Source organism: Juglans regia, chromosome 9 (genome assembly GCF_001411555.2).
Source record: "Juglans regia cultivar Chandler chromosome 9, Walnut 2.0, whole genome shotgun sequence".
NCBI classification, from domain to species: domain Eukaryota; kingdom Viridiplantae; phylum Streptophyta; class Magnoliopsida; order Fagales; family Juglandaceae; genus Juglans; species Juglans regia.
In genome coordinates, this window is record NC_049909.1 from 12835757 (window position 1) to 12854472 (window position 18716).

Genomic DNA, 18716 nt, shown 5'->3' on the forward strand with positions numbered 1-18716 from the left:
GATGGTGGAAAATAATAGACATCCACTTGGATAATTATGCTAATTTGCTTTAATCACGACTGACGTTCCTCACCTACCTCCACTATGCCTTACGTTTACTTTGTAATCTCCATCTCTTCTTATTGCCCCCACAAATGTTTTACTTATCTTTATTTAATTATAACTGTTTCACTTACATATAAATTTTATAAAAATAAATTTATAAATTAACGTGATTTTATGTGATATGTTAAACTTATTTTATAATCTAACGTATTACATTAAAATATATTAATTTATCAATTTATTTTTATAAAATTTATTTATAACTAAAGCTTGTCTCTTATTATATATTTCTTACAGTAAACTCTTGGATTCATTGCAACAAACATTGTCTATGCCACGTATAAATATATAAACATATATAACACATTATTAATATGAAAATTTGTCAAATCAATTAACATAAAAAGAATACTCAAATATCATGCATTTTTTTTTAAAAAAAATGAGTAAATATAAAATCTATAAAAAAAATTAATTTTTTAATGATAGATCTCACTCTTTTTTAAAAGGAGTGTCCAACGCTTATACAATTTATAATTCAGAAATGCTAAATCACTCGAAGATGTGTCTCGAAATCATTTTTTTTTTACTTAGTGATTAAGGAATTGTTTTTTAATAATATTGTGAATTTTTTATTTTTTTATAAATATTTATTATGATTAAAATAATACATCAAATAAAAAAAAAAGTTTGCCTGTTTGGTGGACTTTCAGGCTACATCTCTCGTGAGATGTAGCACTGCTCTTTATAATTATATCTAATATTATTCATTGACATTAATGAACATTGTTGCTTTTCAGTTTCCACTCTCTTGGTATAGACTTAAAATAAAGAGAAATGATAGTTGCAGTCGTGAGTGTGTAAATGCCGTACAATCACTTTGAAAAAAATAAATAAATACGGAATTTACATTAAAAGAAAATTAATTTTTAATAGTAGATCATACTCTTTTTTAAAACGACTGTACGATATTTACACACTCTATAACTATATATAGCATTACTCTAAAATAAATAACCCAAAAACAATATGGGAAGTTTCAACATTTTTATCGTTAATCCAAAAAGGATAAAGTTTATTTGGCATTTTTTTTCTTTTTTTTGAGCAGATAGAATCAAAGATTTCCTGTTCAAAAACCTGCTGACGAGATTATGATAACACTTGATGCAATAAAATAAGGTTGTTTCATACCATAAAAGAAAACAATGAAAAGAGACAACTAATCACGAGGAATCAGCAAAATAAATATTAAAACAACAAGTGGTGTTTTGATTCAACCGATGGAAATCATGCCCACAGGTTTTTAGCTTTCAAATGTGCTTATACAACTGGCCTTGGCTTTTGTCCCACTTAAAAGCAAGTTTACTATGAGACAAAATAATTTATGCAAATTTAAGATGTACATATCTTTTTTAAAAAAAATGAAATTCGTCTTTTAAGTTTTTTATTTTTTATTTTAAGATGAATCCCACATTTTTTTAAAAGAATTATATAAAATTCATATGACTTAAGACGTCATCTTCATCATCATCCTGAGTTTGATGGGGTGTTAGAATATTAAAAAATTCTATTTATCATCTTCACGCCATATATTATACATATTTTTTTATTTTTTATTTTTTTCTTCTTATCATATATGTGGTATATGAATGATGAGTAGAATAACTCAATTAGTTTAAGAGGAATAAAAAAATAAAATAAATATAAATATAACATGTGATGTATGGGATGATGAGCAACAAAGCTCTATAAATATAACATGTAACCCTTAAATCCTCTCTTCCTCCTTATGTGTTCTTAATCTCATTTTCTATTTTATTTTATTTTATTTTCTACACAAAATATCTTGATTCTAAATTCATTAATTTTAAACATGGTCGTTAGGATAGATTTTATAAATGAAGGGATTTAAAGTTTATTATAGTCTATTTGTTAGAATAAGAAATTAATGTCTAGTAACATAATTTAAAATCAAACTTTTTGAGTGATTTATTCGAGACCTAAATTTACAATATTACATTCGAATGAGTTGTTATTTACAAGTTTAATGTATTTTTAACGTGGAATTTGTTATACTCATAAAAAAAAATAAAAAAAATAAATATTTTCTTTATATAAAATAATGTCGGCAGACTTCCACATCAGCATCGTATAATATGTTAATTAACATAATTATGAACAGATTTAATCATAATCCTAATGGGAAGTGTCACCCATTATTCTATGTGCCGGAACCCAAAAGCAAATGGTGGAGCCAACATGGTTTTGTTCGTTGTTTTTTCATGTCCATTATCATTGGCTTTATGATTATAATAGGGAGAAAGGACTAATTCAATGTAAAATTGTCAAATGGTTTTGTAATGAAGTCAACAGAAATGGTTTTAAACAAATGCAGAATGATTAGAGGTATGTGTAGAGGCCCTAATTGTAGGTCAATTTAGGTGCAACTTAGGTTGAAAGGCCACATCAGAAGTGACTTTGAGTTTAAAAAATGGATAAAAGCTGTGTTAGGCTGATTATGTGCCAATTTGACAGTGCCCAAGTTTTGTTCCTAAAGAATAAAGGCAAAAGAAGACAGCTTCACCAATTTTGTCTTGGTGGAATGCCCATCATAATGTCGAATGAATGTAAATGTTGCTTCTAAACTTTGTCTAATCTCTATGCCAATTACAATATTTTAACTTAAGAATTATTAGGCTATTGAATTTTAGATTTGAAAATTGCAGCTAGGTGACCATTCTCAATTGGGTTTTCTCCTAACAAACGTCTTCTAGAGGAGGGTTGTTGGCCTTGATTGGGCTTGGCCGAGTTCTCTGAAGTCTAAACTTATTTCCCTAGTAGTCCTTCGTGGACTTGCTTTAAGAGCCAATAGGGGAGAAAAACTCACTTACAGTTATTCCGTTAATTCTTATCTGACTAGTCTAATGAGAATTCATTTTTGCCTTCGTCTTCATGCCATATGATTTTCTGTTGTTTCTGCCGTTGAGATCCTCTTCCCTAGAAGTGGACAATTATTACTCCCTTGGCTCTTCTACTTAGGTTTTAGGCTCTAGATTATGCCCGCATGGCTTTTTCGTTATTCTAATGATGCCGGGTGAAGTCCTCCTCCCGACTTTATTGGCACGTTTCCTGACGGTTAGATTTCACACTTGATTGCGTCCTTCCAGTCATCTTAGTATTGATGGTGTCAAGTGGCTTCTTCTCTCCACGTCGCATCGTACGGTACTTGCTATTGGATGCCTCTGCTTCTTGCTAGCTTCATTGGGCGCATCATTCAAACTTGATTGTGGCCTACCCACCTATTGGTTCTCAAGGGGAGGTAAGTTGCAGGACAGTTTGAAATTGGACCCGCTCCCACCCGTTGACATCACAGAGAAGGTAAGTGTTGGGTTAGGTTGGCGCTGATCCCACTCTTCGTCGTGGCGGAGGTAAAGGTAAGTTGTCGGGCAGCTGAGGGCTGGCCCGCTCTCCACCGAGAGAGGGATAAAGCAGCTTTAGGAGTAACTCATCCATTTGGTACCTCACAAGGAGGTAAGTAGTCGTCGATGGAGATTGTGTCGATAGAGATTACGTTGATGGAGATTACATTGATAGAGATTACGTTGATGGGGAAGGAGTTGAGATAGGCGAGACGTATTTTATCCCTGAAATGCTACACTTTCATTAATAGAGGTTACACTATTGATGTGGAAATATAAATTACAAGTCATGGAGTTTCTTTCGCAATAACACTTACGTATGTGCTCAGTGTTCTAGGGGCGTGGACCATATGCACCCCATTATCCTTTGGCTTCAATTCTTCCATGTAACACTTCTGCGCCCGGACTTGTTCTCCTCAAATTTCTCCCACCCCCTGAGAGGTCGGGAACTTCATCTTCAAATGGTAGGTCGACGTTACCTCCTTTAAACTGTTGAGGGTGGGGTCTGCCGATGAGGGCGTTGTACGATGAATGAGCCTTGATCACTAGAAAGTCGACCATGACAGAGGCTATCAAGGGGGCGCTGCCCGCCAAGATGAACAATGTGATGGTTCTGACTGGCTGGACCATGTCGCCAGAGATACCCTTCAATGACATGGGGGCTGGTTGGAGTCGGGAGACATCTATTCACATCCATGTATAGGCTTCCCAAAATAGGATATCCGTGGAGCTGTCATTGTCGATAAGGATCCTCCTAGTGGTGAAGTTGGCGACCAGCATAATCACCACTAGGGTATTGTCGTGCTGATAGAGGACCCCCTCCTCGTCATCATCTCTAAAGGAAATGATGGGGGTCAGGTTGTTTCTCTTGTACTTGGTGGAGCGACTCTCTGCCGAATATATTTCTAAGTATCTTGCTCGCCTGGCAATGCGCCTTTCGCTTGGATTAGGTTGCGCCCCATCCAGCAAACCCTCATGCGATGGTTATGATTTCCCCCAACGGCGGCCTTTCTTGATGCGGTGCGCGGGGGCAATCGCGCAAAGGTCTTTTCGTAGCTACCCTTTGCCTCGGGCTCCTTTCCTTAATTGGCTTTATGGCCTTTTCCACACTTCTTTCTCGAGACCTCTGCCTCCACTCCCGCTCTGGCCTCTTGGCGGGAGGGTACCACGGCCTTGGCCGCCTAGCCAGCTCTATTTCCTTTTTTCAAGGAAAGGAAATCTTCGATCTTATGAGTGGTGGACTAGTGGTAGGTGTAATAGCAGCGGCTGGTGCTCTTGTAATCATCTTTAGGGGGTTGGTGATCGTCTTTCTAGATGGCGAGAGCTAGCCGGTCAAACTGAAGCCCCAAGTCCTTCATAGGGGATTCCTCTCTCATGTTATCGTGTGGTCCTTTCTCTTGCTTCTTGTGAGCCTTGCCCCTGGTTGGCGCTTTCCTTTTCTTTTCCACCTGTTCCAGTTCTTTCCTCCTTGGCTCGATCAAGGCCCGAAGTGTATCTTCGGCGTTAAAAAAGTTGTCGACTTGATCCATGAGTTCTCGCAATGTGGCGGGAGTTCTTCTCGTTAATTCTGCCATGAACTGGGATCGGGGTTACACTCCTCCCAAGAGCGCCGCAAAAGTTATCTTCTCATCCTGATCGTCTATGGTCATTTGTTCTTTGTTGAACCTGGATAGGTATGTCTTCAGGCTCTCGTCTTCAGTCCTTCTCCGGCTCACCATAAACTACGTGAGGAACAGACTGGCTAGCTCCCTAAAACCGTCTATGGACCCGAGTGCCAAAGACCCAAACCATACTCTCGCCAGCCCCCTCAAGGTCAATGGGAAAGCCCTACAGGCCACTTCTCCCTGGAAACCAAGCAGAGTCATGTGAGTTCCGAAGGTTTCCAGGTGTTCAAGAGGATCTCTAGCCCCATCGTATGTATCCATGAGGGCACTCGAAACTTTGGTGGCAGGGGCACGACCATCACCTCCTCGTTGTAGGGTAGGCCCGTACTATGAGCAATTGGTTTACCGATGACGATGTGCACATCTTCTTCATCATTTTTTTGTACTTCCCTTTGAGGTTACGCAACTTGTCTTGCATGTTTTTTCTTTCTTCCTCTACGTCACCTCCCCCATGTGTTTCTGGATCCCAAATGTTCGTTGTTGCTAGGTTCTGCTTCATTTTCTGGCTTGTTAGTGTCTACTATGAGCATCTCATTCTCTTTTCGGAGTGTTTCCACCTCAGTAGTTAGCTTTCCTACTAGTTGTTCCATCGCGGTGAGCCTCGCTTCCATGTTTGTAGACATCGCTTCTTCTTTTCTCCGAGTTGTTTGACTCACTTTATCGTGCGGGCATTCTCTATTAAGTCTCTCCATGTCTGCTATCAGGAGATCGAGGATTCACCATATTTCCCTCCCACCTACCTATGCAGGTTCCAGAGGGAAGGGTGTCATCAGGGTGGTTCAGGGCGATGAGTTTCATCTACCCCTATAGTCCGCTTTCCCTGTGAGTGGGTTGCTTCGGGAGTGAGTTTTGCTCGTGGACCGAGTACTCTACAGAGGCCCACTGACCAATGTTTTGAATACCATACCGGAAGCCGTACCGATCAAGGCACTGAAACGAAATATTTTGGTACCGATATCGTTTCGTGTATCGTTTCGGGATAGTCGATATATGAATAAATTATATATAAATACACACATATATATATATAAATAGCCTAGTCTGAATTGAGGGTAAAAAAATAGACTTGTAGTTTGAAAAAATGAAGGAAAAAAAAAACTGAAGGCCGAAATATAAGCTGGTACAGGTCGAAATTGAGGCCAGTATTTGGGCCGGTACGAAACATATATGGTATTTGTACTGGCCCAACGGCTGGTACAGAAAATTATGGTACGAAATTGAAAACAGTACCACTGACTCCGTTTAGAGGAGGGTTGTTGGCCTCGATTAGACTTAGCCGGGCTCTTTGACTTACCTCCCCAATGATCCCTCATGAGCTTGCTTTAAGGATCTATAGGAGAAAAAACTCCATTACGGTATGTATGATTAATGGGTTTTTCAACTACTTGGGGGGGTTGGGGGAATTACCAAAAGTCTTCATGCAAAAATGGCACCACGATTGGATTGAGACATATTTTGGCTTAGGTCCCCAGAGGAAGTGGTCCTGGTTCCAAACTTCCCGATTTGTCAAACAAAGTTACTGCTTTTCTCTCCTCTTTCTCCCCCACCCTTTACGCTTAAAAGTACTGCATCATTTGACTAGAATTTACAACCATTTCCAAAATTTCAGAACAGACCCATCTATTATTGAATGTGTTTGTATGTATGTACGTCTTGTTGGGTAGTCCTCCCTGGCCAGGAGAATGGAAGCTGGATTGAAAAGACACTCCAAAGGACAGACCAACATCCTTATTTTTTTGTATGTTTGTTTCCTACTGGTTTAAGGTCATCTTCTACATCATATTCATGGCCACAGAGGCATTAGTATTTACTATCGCTGTTGTATGGGATTTTAGCTTCTTTTTTCTTTTCTTTTTTTTTTTTTTTTTTGGTGCGTTGTATTGGTACAAAGTGATGTTTGTTTGGGAAATTCATTAAACAAATCATTCCATTCCGAAAGCTCCAGAGTTTTACAAACTATACAATCATTCCAGTCTTATCCCACTATGATGAGATGATATTATTTATCAACTTTTGATTTACAATGAAAAGCGACATTTTTTAAAATGGAATGATGGTAGGAGGATAGTAGTGTGGTATGTAGTATTAGTTGGGATTGCTCTATTATGATATATATATATATATATATATATTGGACATTTTTCCATTGAACTAGGTATGCCGAAGCCCGGAAGGGTGAAAAAGAGCTCTCTCTCTCTCTCTCTCTCTCTCTGTGAAAAGGCTCTTTGAATTCAAATCTTTCCTAGCTGTCCATCTCTTGCTGTCAAATCTTTCCTAGTTACCATCTCTCTCTCTCTCTCTCTCTCTCTCTCTCTCTCTCTATATATATATATATATATTACTGTTTCTCCTAACTTGGGATCAATTGAAAGATGAAGTAAATTTCTCATTCTGCCAAATTCAGAACAACAAAATGCAGCCACCACCAATCAAGAATTTACAACTGTTTGCTATGGCACTAGAACAGTACACAAACTAGACTATATCAAAACGAAAAAAACCTACAAATCATCCATTTTCTCATCATTGGCCAGCCCTTTTTACTCATCCATTGTCTATCAAATACACACTATGCTGCTTGGGGAAAAGAAAAAAAGACCCAGAATTTCTCGAGTCTTGACTTGGGAAGAAAGACTTTGTGCTCAAAAAAATAATAGAGAAGCTGAAATTGAGGATCGCACATGAATAATGCACTTGAGTCTTCTGTTTGACTTATTGCCATAGTTAGCAAGGTTAATATTTCTCTTTGACATCACAAGGGTTGAATTTGGGCATGCAGTACTGATTGCAGAAACTTCTGCATATTAACTCGTTGAAAATGCTGCTCAGTTTATAGGGTAAAGGAACAAGATAAATCACACGACACCAACCTCTTACATGTCATATACAGTGGTTTTCCTTCCATTGGAAAAGACTAATGGAAAAGACTATAAGCGTAGAGGTTTGGAAATTGGGTTGAGTTGTTAAGCTGTAATTTTCACACAAAAGTTGTCTGGCTTCTAAATTTGACTCCAACTTTGGTTATTTTTTGACAATAATAGAGACAATGATGGTCACTGTGCTTTGTCATCATCATGTTAATCTTCTTAATTTTTCCGAAAGGAATCAAACGGCAAGTGCCCCTCGTTTTGCATGTGAATAAGATGGCAATTAAGTCAGAAAAAATGACTAATTCATGCGTTTGCCTCTGACTGCTTAGGATTGCTAATGCTAATTTGGGTTCTAACTTCTCAATCTCCATTTTCTAAATGGCACGTTTCTTTCAATCCAGCCAATGGAATTCAACGCTGGCCATGAGTCAGATAGGTTTCTCAGCCAACTCTCTCTCGCAAGTCATCTCCAGGACAACCTCATCCAACTGAATGACTGTAAAAAAGAAGCTTTGTTTTTCACAACTTTATCTACTATGTGGTTCCCAAAATCAGCCCATCTAAAATGTAAAAGCCCAACCCAAATTATGAACACAAACCAAACTGAATACGGCCCAAGGGCCAAACCCAAATTGTGGGAAATGCAAATCTCATGTGGTTTTTATGCCCTACCGCCCACAAAAATACTTTGATGCAAGGGGTTGGGAGTGGGAGGGAAGAATCAAGTGCTCAAAGCGCAAACTGAACAACAAAACAGAATGAGCTCACAAGAGTAGCCAAGGAACGAACATGGATACTGAGAATTTCCAATATCTAAAACCATCGACAGCATCAAGAAAAAATGGTGTTCAGCTGTCAATATTCACGAGTCCCACTTCGATGCTCAATCTCGCTTCAAAATTAGACTGGAATTTTCTTATATTTTGGTCATTAGAGAAGATGTTTATTGTGCATCGCTTTGCCCTCATGTCCGGTCTTAGTGGGATCTAAGATTACGAATCTTCGAGTGCAAAGAATTTCTAGAGATCAAGTTCCATTAGTGAATAGCTGATGGTTTAATTTATCCGTACGATGAAACACATTACATGAGTATGAAGTTAAAACAAATAAAAAATATGTTGCAATGCAAACTAGGCTGTACACCGATGGGTTTAGCATCGGTTTCAATGCCAAACCGAGACTCCATCGACGTCTTCCATGAGTCTATTAAATCGACGGAAACAGTCAATTGGAGAGAGAAAACCAATCATATTGATCTCAACATGCATCGGTACGGTCTTCAGTTTACCATCTGCATCTTTTTGAAGTAGGAGGAACTGAGAAAGAAAAAGATACGTCGCGCCGCATCTACCATGAGAGTATAGAAGAAAATTGCAGACAAGGAACTGTGCAAGAAGAAGGGGAGTGGGTGATTATTAATCCATTTTGACATAGCAAGCACCATTTTATTATATATATTTTTTTAACTTTCAGATCCTAAAACGACGTTGTTTCACTCATTTAAATAAAACAGTGTCTAAAGTATCTTTTGACTCTAATAAAAAAGTAAAACAATATCATTATATATATATATTATATTAAAAAAAAATAGACCGGACCGATCGGTTCAGCGGTTTCCAGCAGTTCATACCAACACCGAACTGTCGATATTGATTTTCTCTCAAATCATCTCGCCTGCCGACCGGTTCCTTGCCAGTTTCGTGCTCCGACAGCTGGTCTGATCGTTCCTGACCGATTCCGGCAGTTTCTATACACCCCAAGTGCAAACGAGTCTATAAGGATATGAGTAACTCACAACTTTTTCCATATGAATGAAAAATCTATAAATAATGAACGTGTGGAAGGCTTAGTCCTTGGGTTCAAACCAAATTGGTCATTCATACGAGCTTTATCAACGTGGATACTCAAAAACCCTAATGTCTAAACCCAACCACCCAAGAATCATTCAGCATATGCCGAGTGATAAAACATTTTCATCTTATTCTTCATAGCACCATCTCTGAGTGGTTATCGAGTCTTGACAACATTTTGTGCATAGCTGCCATCTGTTCGAACAAAATGGTCATAGAGCTCGGATTTCCCAAAGCATAAAGCCTTATCATGTAGAAAACAGCATTGATCTTATTTTTTTCAGATCTTTTGAACATTTCCCGTCTCAGGATTTCACATCCGACATACAGACATCTGCAAACAATTAAATAGCACAATCAAAGTACCATGATCAAAATTTGTAACATTTCCCATTCAAATGATATCCAAATATGAGATCCAACAGTAACTAAACAAGTCATATCAATCAAACCATAAAACACAAAATCCCAAGCATCTGAACCCACAAATCGCAAAACCCGAAATTATCCAATGACCTCCTAAGCAGTGAGAACCACGGCCCCACCCGCCTCCTTGATCTTCTTCTCGGCGATCTTGGAGACGAGTTTGGCCTTGACAACGAAAGGCTGGTTCTCGGGCAAGACTCCCTTTCCGAGTACTTTGAAGAAGCCGAACTGGGTGACGTCGACCAAAGGCACGCTGTCCTTGGTGGCCTTGTCCTTGGCCTCCTGGGGCACAAGCGACCAGAGCTTGTCGACGTTGACGATTGGGCAGTAGAACTTGTTGCGCAGCTTGTGGAAATACCTCATGCCGACCTTGCCGAAGTACCCCGGATGGTACTTGTCGAAGAGGATGCGGTGGTGGTGCATCCCTCCGGCGTTTCCCCTACCTCCCGGGTGCTTCCTGTGCTTACCGATACGGCCGTGCCCAGCACTCACGTGCCCGCGCTTCTTCCGGTTCTTCTTGAAACGGGTCGTCATGTTCTCGCTTCTCTCCCTCTCGCAGCCTCGCTCAGTTGGGTTAGGGTTTCGGGGGAGACGGCAAAGACTTCAAACTAGGTTTAAAGGGCTTTTATAGTGATACCCAGACGAGGGTTTGGGGTGGTGTTTTTACAACTTTGGGTATTTATCACCATCTTGTTCTTTTTTTTCTTTTTTTACAAAAATATATAGGCATAATTATTTAGTAAAAATATTTTTTAAAAATAATTTATGTGGATTTTGTTTGATTATGATAAGTTTAAATTCAAACATATTATAATAAATTTTTTTGTATTATTCCCTTTTTTTTATTACGAAATCTTATATAAAAATAATATTAATTATCTTTTTAATCATGGTTATTCTTTTCTCTGACATAAAATATAGATAAATAAGTAATAAATAATTTTTCAACTATTTAATATCATGTCAGAAAATAACGAAAGAATGATTGTTAGAAATATATAAATTAACATTTTTCATTTTAGATTCGTATATTCCAAATATTCTCAATAATTCTAAGAAATTATTTATAAATTATAATTTTTTCTGCTTTATTTTACAAACATATTTATGTGTGGTGTAGAAATGCTCGTCAGTAAAAATGGGAAAGATTCAGATAATGCAACATCCAAAGTCAGCAATAAATGCAAATAAAAATAATTGCTTGGATAAATAAGCAAGCAAAATGTAAATAGAAGTCTCTACTACACAGTATTAACAAAGCATTTTTTTTTTCGGTCGTAAGAACATGAATCAGTTTATCCAAACTAACAATAAGCAAACTGCAATTCCTACATATATCGTAAGTTTACATCAAAGACAACACAACTAAAGCCTAACTGCAGCAGCAATACTGCCAACTACCAAGCTCTCTTTGCACCAATAGGAATAGTATTAGAGCCAGAAATTAGTGCTCGATTTCCATACCCTCCTCGTCCTCTGGAGCGGAAGTTACCCCCAGATCCTGCAAAAATTAAAAATGAATAAAGAAAACCCCCCCAAAAAATGTTCATCTTCCTAATTTAGAAGTCAGACTTGAGAAGCACTGATACTTCCAAAATAAACGAGTTACCTCCCAGACTAGAACCAGCTGAGCGGGCCAAGGCAGACAATGAGGGACTTGCAACCTGCCCTGCTTCTTGCAAGATCTTGGTCAGTTCCCTAGCAAACTTTGCATTTGCATGTGTGAAGAAGGTGAAGGCAGTCCCTTTTGCACCTGCACGACCAGTTCGGCCAATCCTGTGGACGTAATCTTCGAGGCTCGATGGAAAATCATAATTGATCACACATTTTATGTCTTTCACATCTACAACCAATAAAGTATTGAGTTAAATTAAGATAAAGCAGTATGTGATGTTTCAAACAAGGAGAAAACTGTGAATATCCTTATCCCTGCTCCCCTAAGATCTGAGAGATCAAATTTAAGATAACACATTCATCACATAAATGTGCCCACCTTAACCTTGCAGGGATAAGGAGCAGCTTCACAACCACATTTCCACATCCAATCGATGTATAAGAATGTATGAGTCAACCGGGCTGCAAAAACAACCAGCTCCATAACCGTGGATGGGCAACGATAACTTTAACCATGTTAACTAGACGCTTGATGATAGGAGCAATGACCACTCAGGCAAAATGTTAGTAGCCAACCTCATTCGGCCAGCTATACTTCCTAATGCCATTCAAAAAGAAACAAAACCCTGTGAAACTATACACCCTGCAACATCAGTGAGTGCTCCCGATGTCCATAACATGGACTGCCTGATTAAGATAATACCCACAGAGAGTTCTATTAAGGGACATCCTAGTACAAGAAATCTCACCACTTCATCAAACTCATAAATGATAAATCCCTTAATGAAGTAGAAAGATAATACTTGCTTGCAAATAAAAAATGAGCTTTCCCTGTCATGAATATCATGGTTTCTCCCTTCGCACCCAAACCACAAATTATATTCTCAGGAAACTGGACAGCAGCCGGCCAACTCGCCTATTTTTGGAATTTCAATACCTAGATGCAAAAACCTAAGACTCCAAACACACAGTGATCCTACCAAGACCCCGGGCAGCAACATCAGTGGCAGTCATTATAGGACTTCTGCCACTTTTAAACTCAGCAAGAACCCAGTCCCTTTCAACCTGGCTTTTATCACCATGAATGGATAGAGCCGGCCATCCATCCATTCTCAATTGCCTTGTAACTTGGTCACATCCTTTTTTTGTCTCCATAAATATCAGAATTCGGCTCCCATCCATCATTTCTTTAAGCAGTTTGATCAGCCTGTATGGACATAAGCAAATAGCATAATCAGGATTAAAAAATCAGTCTCAACCGACACCAGTTGTCAAGACAAACCTGTTATATTTCTCTCCCTCCATCACAACTTCAACAACTTGAACTATAGATTGGTTTGCTTTCAGATCCGGTGATCCAATAATGACCTTGTCAATCACAATTATGCAAAGGACATTACATAAGCATCAAGTTTTCAGCCACCAAAAAGAGAAATAGGGCAGTCATCAATTTGCAATGGTAAGTGCATGTGTGCAACTCATTCTAGAAGATAAACCTTATATGCATTGCGTAAAAACTGCCTTGCTAGAGTTTCAACCTCCCTTGGCCATGTGGCACTCCAATACAATGTCTGTCTATCTGGCCTGATCTGAAATGAGAAAATCACTTGTTCACGAAATGCAGTAACGCTTAATGCAGAAAGACAACAGTTAAATTAACGTGAGGCAAAGTCTATCATGGATCAAGTATATGGCTAGAATGGAATTTCTTAGCAAAGCCAAAGTAAAGCTTCTTACCACAGGACAAGCTAGAAAATATAGGTTTTTTTCATGTCAATCAACACATGAATTCTATACCTGCTACTCTCTGTTTTTCAATAAGTAAAGAGAAAAACTGTAAAACGTATGTGGCAACATTTGCTGAACCTTAAGGCCTCATTTGTTTTCGCATATGAGATGAGATTAATTGAGATTAAAGTTAAAAGTTGAATAAAATATTGTTAGAATATATTTTTTCAATATTATTTTGTTTTAAGATTTGAAAAAGTTGAATTGTTTATTTTATTTTGTGTGAAAATTTGAAAATTTTGTCATGATTAGGTGAGATGAGATGAGTTGAGAGGAGAGGAGAGGAGTTGTAAAAACAAACACGGCCTAAGTCACTAACAAAGAATTATATACCTATTTCAACCAAAGAAACACACACTACATCAAGGCGACCAGTGCAGCTCAATATAAAACTTCATAATCTTGGTTTATTTACAAGTTCATGATCTTGAATTTGGAATAAATCGGTCAATTAAATGAACCAAGGGTATCTGTTTAAGGACGGGATCCATAAAAATGCTACTAAATTAACACCCTCAGATGCCAAGTCCCTTCTTTAATCCACATATTCCACAAATTAACTACAATAATTACAGAGTGAAAGTCTCATACCTGGGCTACAATTTTCCTAATTTGAGGCTCAAATCCCATGTCCAACATTCGATCGGCCTCATCCAACACAAGGTAACTCACTCTTCGCAAGTTTGTGTGTTGGGCCTCCAACATATCTATCAGTCTACCAGGTGTAGCAATGACAATCTCCACTCCTGCCACATGGAGAAGTAAAATCATCACACTCCTATCAATCTCAGTCCCTGAAGATCTATGAAAAGCGAGAAGAGTTACACAGAAATGCAACACAAGTACCTCTTTTAAGGTCACGGATTTGAGGTCCTTTCGGAGCACCACCATATATGCAAGTACTTCTAATATTAGCACGTGAAGAAAATTTCACAGCTTCTTCTTGAATCTGAACTGCTAGCTCTCTAGTAGGTGCTAACACCAATACAATGGGACCTTCACCTTGTACTGTGTAATTGAAATAAATAAATAAAAAAAATACTTCAATGAAAATACAGATTTATTGGAAACCAAAGAGTGGAAACCAGAACTTAAACTACGGCCAACAATACTAACCCAATCGAGGCTGTGCACTAACATGGACCAAAGCAGGAAGCAGATATGCCAAAGTCTTACCAGAACCAGTCTCAGCAATACCAATTAAATCCCTACCCTTAAGAGCCATTGGCCATCCTTGAGCCTGAATTGCTGTTGGCTCAACAAAACCCAGTTTTGCAATCACATCCAGGCAATAACCTAGCATCACAAATGACATCATTCAGATAAAAGTAAAACACACAAACTCAATAGTAATATACACCCATGGACGAAGATATACCAGGGAAACTAGCTTCCTGAAACATCCTAATTGGCTTTGGCACATCACGCCCTTCAACCGTAATATCCCGCCTAGCCCGATAAACCATAGCTTCCTGCTCACTCATCGCCCGCACCGAAGGACTCTCAATGTAAAAATTCTTCTCGAAAGGGACCAAATTCCCAAAATCCTGCTTGGGCAAAGAAATGTTGTCCAAGTCCCCTCTGGAACCCCCACCCCCATGTATACCTCCCCTTCCACCACCTCGCCCCTCAAATCCCCTCCCACCACCTCTCCCACTGCTAAATCCGGCACTCCCACCACGACCTCCACCAAAGCTCCTATTCCCAATCCGGCCCACTCCATCAGAACCACCCAGACCACGACCACCACGGCTTATACCAACTCTGCCACCACGACCCGAATCAAAGCCTCTTCCACCACTACCACCACGGCCTACGTTCCCTACTCTCCTATCACCAGCTCCAACATGTCCACTCGTCGTATTTCCACCGCCTCGGCCGATTTCGAATCGGGCAACGGGAGGCTGAAACGGCGGGTACCCGTTGAAATTACCGGCGCCGGGTGGTGCCGATCCTCCCCCACCTCTTCCATAGACCGGAGGAGGCGGGACTCCGTATGGAACAGGTCCACCGCGGCCATAACCGCCTGCCAGTGGCTGACCCACAGGAGGAGGTGGGCCGATTAGGTCACTGCAAGTAGTTGAGATTCAATCACCCAACAAAAAGCAAAACTTCGAATTTTAAATCCCAAAGACTCTTAGACCTAAACGTGAAAACATGGATCTAAATAAGAGAGCTTACCTACGACGCTCGCGATAGGAGGTCGGATCGCCGTACCGGTGGTCGTAGTGATTCATTAGGGTTTCGAATCTCAATCAGCTTGCAGCTTTATTTACTTGTTTTGACTGAAATTGCTTTGCGTTATATTTCCCGGTTGGAGAGGAGGAGGATTTGCGATTTTGGGAATAATTTGGGGGTAAGCAAACTGAAACAGTTCAGAGGGTGGCGTCTCAGCAAATTTTATGCTTTGGGAGGGAAAAGTATCTGGCTGATGGAACTTGGGATATTTTTTTCCCTAACGCATCGTTTCGAACATCAACTCATCTATTTAAATTTAAGAATAATACTCTATTATTACTCCTCAATTTATCTCTTTATTTTAACCATTTATATATTTAATTTTTTTTTTAAAAAAAAAATCTTGATAGTTAAAAAGTAACTATTAGTATATTTATATTTTTTTATTTTTTAAAAATATTTAAGTATATTTAGAAATGTTAAAAAAAAAAAATGCAATATACACTAGGCGCACAATGAGCAATCAGCTGCAGACGGCAAAGTAACATAGATCTTAAATTTTATTTTATTTTTTTGATACATTATGGTTTTTTTGATACATTGTGGAGAGGGATTCGAACTCAAGACTTCTATTTTAGAAATTTAGGTATTATGCCATCAGGCCATAGGCCTTTAGCAGCACTGCTCTAAATTTAAATATAACTCAACATCCAAACACACAATTCACAAATCATTAAATATCATTCAACTCAAGACCTCTTTATACGTGGAATCCAACTCACTCTACAATCTCAACTTACTAATATTCATAAATAATTTAATTCAACTCAACATCTAAACGAAAATATAATCATATATTAACAAAAAGTATTTACAGTCATTGTATATTTTGCAGTCTCTGCCTACTTTTCTTTTTGAAAAAAATGAGTTGTTATTAAAAAATAATATTTTCACGTAGATTCTAAATTTTAAAAAAGAAAATATGCAAAAATTATACGCTATAAAATTAAAATATCATTTACCATTAATAAAACTAGGATGCATGAGCAAGAGTGGGCAGCCCCACCAAGCACGCTAATGCAGCTAAATACAACATCAAGAAAAAAAAAATGGTATGGAACTAAAGAATTTGTCCGATCATTTCCTATTTTCTTGGATAAACTAAGACCCGATTTAGATATATAAAATCATCTCTTTTCATTTTATCTCATTTTATTATTATAAATTTTTTAAACTTTCACACAAAATATAATAAATAATTTAATTTTTTCAAATTCTAAAATAAAAATTATATTAAAAAATTATATTCTAATAATATTTTATTCAACTTTTAACAAAACATCTCATTTCATCTCATTTGAACTGTGTAACTAAACGAGGCCTAAGAAGATACTTGAGGAATGAGATAAGATGATAATTTTATGAATAGTAGTAAGATGATTTGTGAATAGTAGTGAGATAGTTTGAATTAAGTATTTATTAGATTTTAAAAAAAAAATAGAAAAAGTTGAATAAAAAATATTATAAAACTAAAATATTGTTAAAATATTATTTTTTAATATTATTTTTATTTTGTAACTTGAGAAAGTTGAATTATTTTTTATGTTTTGTATAAAAATTTAGAAAAATTGTAATGATTAGTTTGAAAGTATTTATATTTAAGTGATATTTGAGAATAAGATAAGGTATATGTTTTCTTTAAACAACTCCTAAGAAATGGTAGCTACTTAAAATAGTGACTTTGATACACTTACATGTGAGTTGTGAGGTCAAGCTACAAGGCTACAACTACAAGCCATGATATGTTGAGCGGTGTTGCACGTTACTATTTTGAACCGGTTGGTTTTGTTTAAATTCAGAACTCATCTCATCTCATCATTATAATTTTTTTAAATTCTCATATAAAATATAATAAACAATTCAAATTTTTTAAATCTCAAACCAATAATAATATTAAAAATAATATTCTAATAATATTTTATTCAACTCATCTAAAATCATCTTAACAAATCTCTGAATCTAAACGAAGAATTGTTTCCTTTTTCTCATGATCATTAGATAGACACTACAACAAATAGTGGTTTTGGGACATAAATTTTTCCTGAGAATACTATTTGGTAGCATATAATTACGTTTTGCCACCAAAATCATGTTGTCGGAAAATTCTCACCGCAAATAACTACATTAGACCATTTTATTTGTCACGATTTACAATCTATGAAAATTAAAGATTTTTTTCCCACAAAATTAAGCTCATCAAAAAACATTTGTAGATAATATTTTTTTACGGTGATATATGTATTTATTAGTGACAGAATTAGTTGGTGACAAAAAAATTACAATTCTTGCAAATACAGTTTCATTGCAAATAATTACAATTTGCTGCCAAATTCACGTCGTCAAGAAAACCTCGCTGCAGATAATCATATTAGACCATTTCCTATTTGTCATGAGTTACAATCTGTGAAAATTAAAGACTTTTTTCCACCAATTAAGATCATCAGAAAAAGTTTGCAAATTATAGTTTTTACTTTTCCCACAAAATTAAACTCATTAGAAAAAGTTTGCAGATAATATTTTTTCATGCTGACATATGCATTCCTTAGTGATGGAATCAGTTGGTGACAAAAAATTAACGGTTCCTGCAAATACTATTTGGTAGCAAATAATTACGTTTTGTCACCAAATCACGTCATTAGAAAATTCTAGTCGCAAATAATTATATTGGATAAAATTTTATTTGTCAAGAGTTTTAACCTGTGAAAATTAAAGACTTTTTTCACAAAATTAAGATCATCAAAAAAAATTTATAGATAATAATTTTTAATAGTGACATATGCATTCATTAGTGACGAAATTGGT

General features: G+C 37.2%; 2 protein-coding genes across 3 annotated transcripts; both read right to left on the reverse strand.

Annotated features, from left to right (window-relative positions):
- Positions 1-10211: 10211 nt before the first annotated feature.
- LOC108981460 (60S ribosomal protein L27a-3) lies at positions 10212-10960 on the reverse strand. The gene has a single exon (XM_018952641.2). The coding sequence runs from the start codon at positions 10806-10808 to the stop codon at positions 10368-10370; it is 441 nt and encodes a 146-aa protein (XP_018808186.1). The 5' UTR covers positions 10809-10960; the 3' UTR covers positions 10212-10367.
- A 492-nt stretch (positions 10961-11452) lies between these two features.
- LOC108981456 (DEAD-box ATP-dependent RNA helicase 20) lies at positions 11453-16096 on the reverse strand. 2 transcript variants are annotated; one of them, XM_018952635.2, is made up of 10 exons: positions 15858-16089; positions 15055-15746; positions 14793-14972; positions 14523-14684; positions 14268-14422; positions 13385-13477; positions 13171-13256; positions 12869-13095; positions 11884-12117; positions 11453-11775 (listed from the first exon to the last, which is right to left on the reverse strand). In XM_018952635.2, the coding sequence occupies exons 1-10, from the start codon at positions 15911-15913 to the stop codon at positions 11672-11674; spliced, it is 1989 nt and encodes a 662-aa protein (XP_018808180.1). In that variant the 5' UTR covers positions 15914-16089; the 3' UTR covers positions 11453-11671. The 2 variants fall into 2 exon arrangements, 1 of the variants encoding a protein (XP_018808180.1); XR_001994561.2 differs by lacking the exon at positions 11453-11775 and having other exon boundaries at positions 12001-12117; positions 12268-13095; positions 15858-16096.
- Positions 16097-18716: the final 2620 nt, after the last annotated feature.

Excerpts from the sequence above, each read along its gene's own strand:
- LOC108981460 (XM_018952641.2), bottom strand. The coding sequence starts at position 10,808 with ATGACGACCCGTTTCAAGAAGAACCGGAAGAAGCGCGGGCACGTGAGT.
- LOC108981456 (XM_018952635.2), bottom strand. The coding sequence starts at position 15,913 with ATGAATCACTACGACCACCGGTACGGCGATCCGACCTCCTATCGCGAG. Across the intron at positions 14,685-14,792 it reads TAGTGCACAGCCTCGATTGG|TACAAGGTGAAGGTCCCATT; the intron begins GTTAGTATTGTT and ends TCAATTACACAG. Across the intron at positions 12,118-12,868 it reads TGTTGCTGCCCGGGGTCTTG|ATGTGAAAGACATAAAATGT; the intron begins GTAGGATCACTG and ends TATTGGTTGTAG.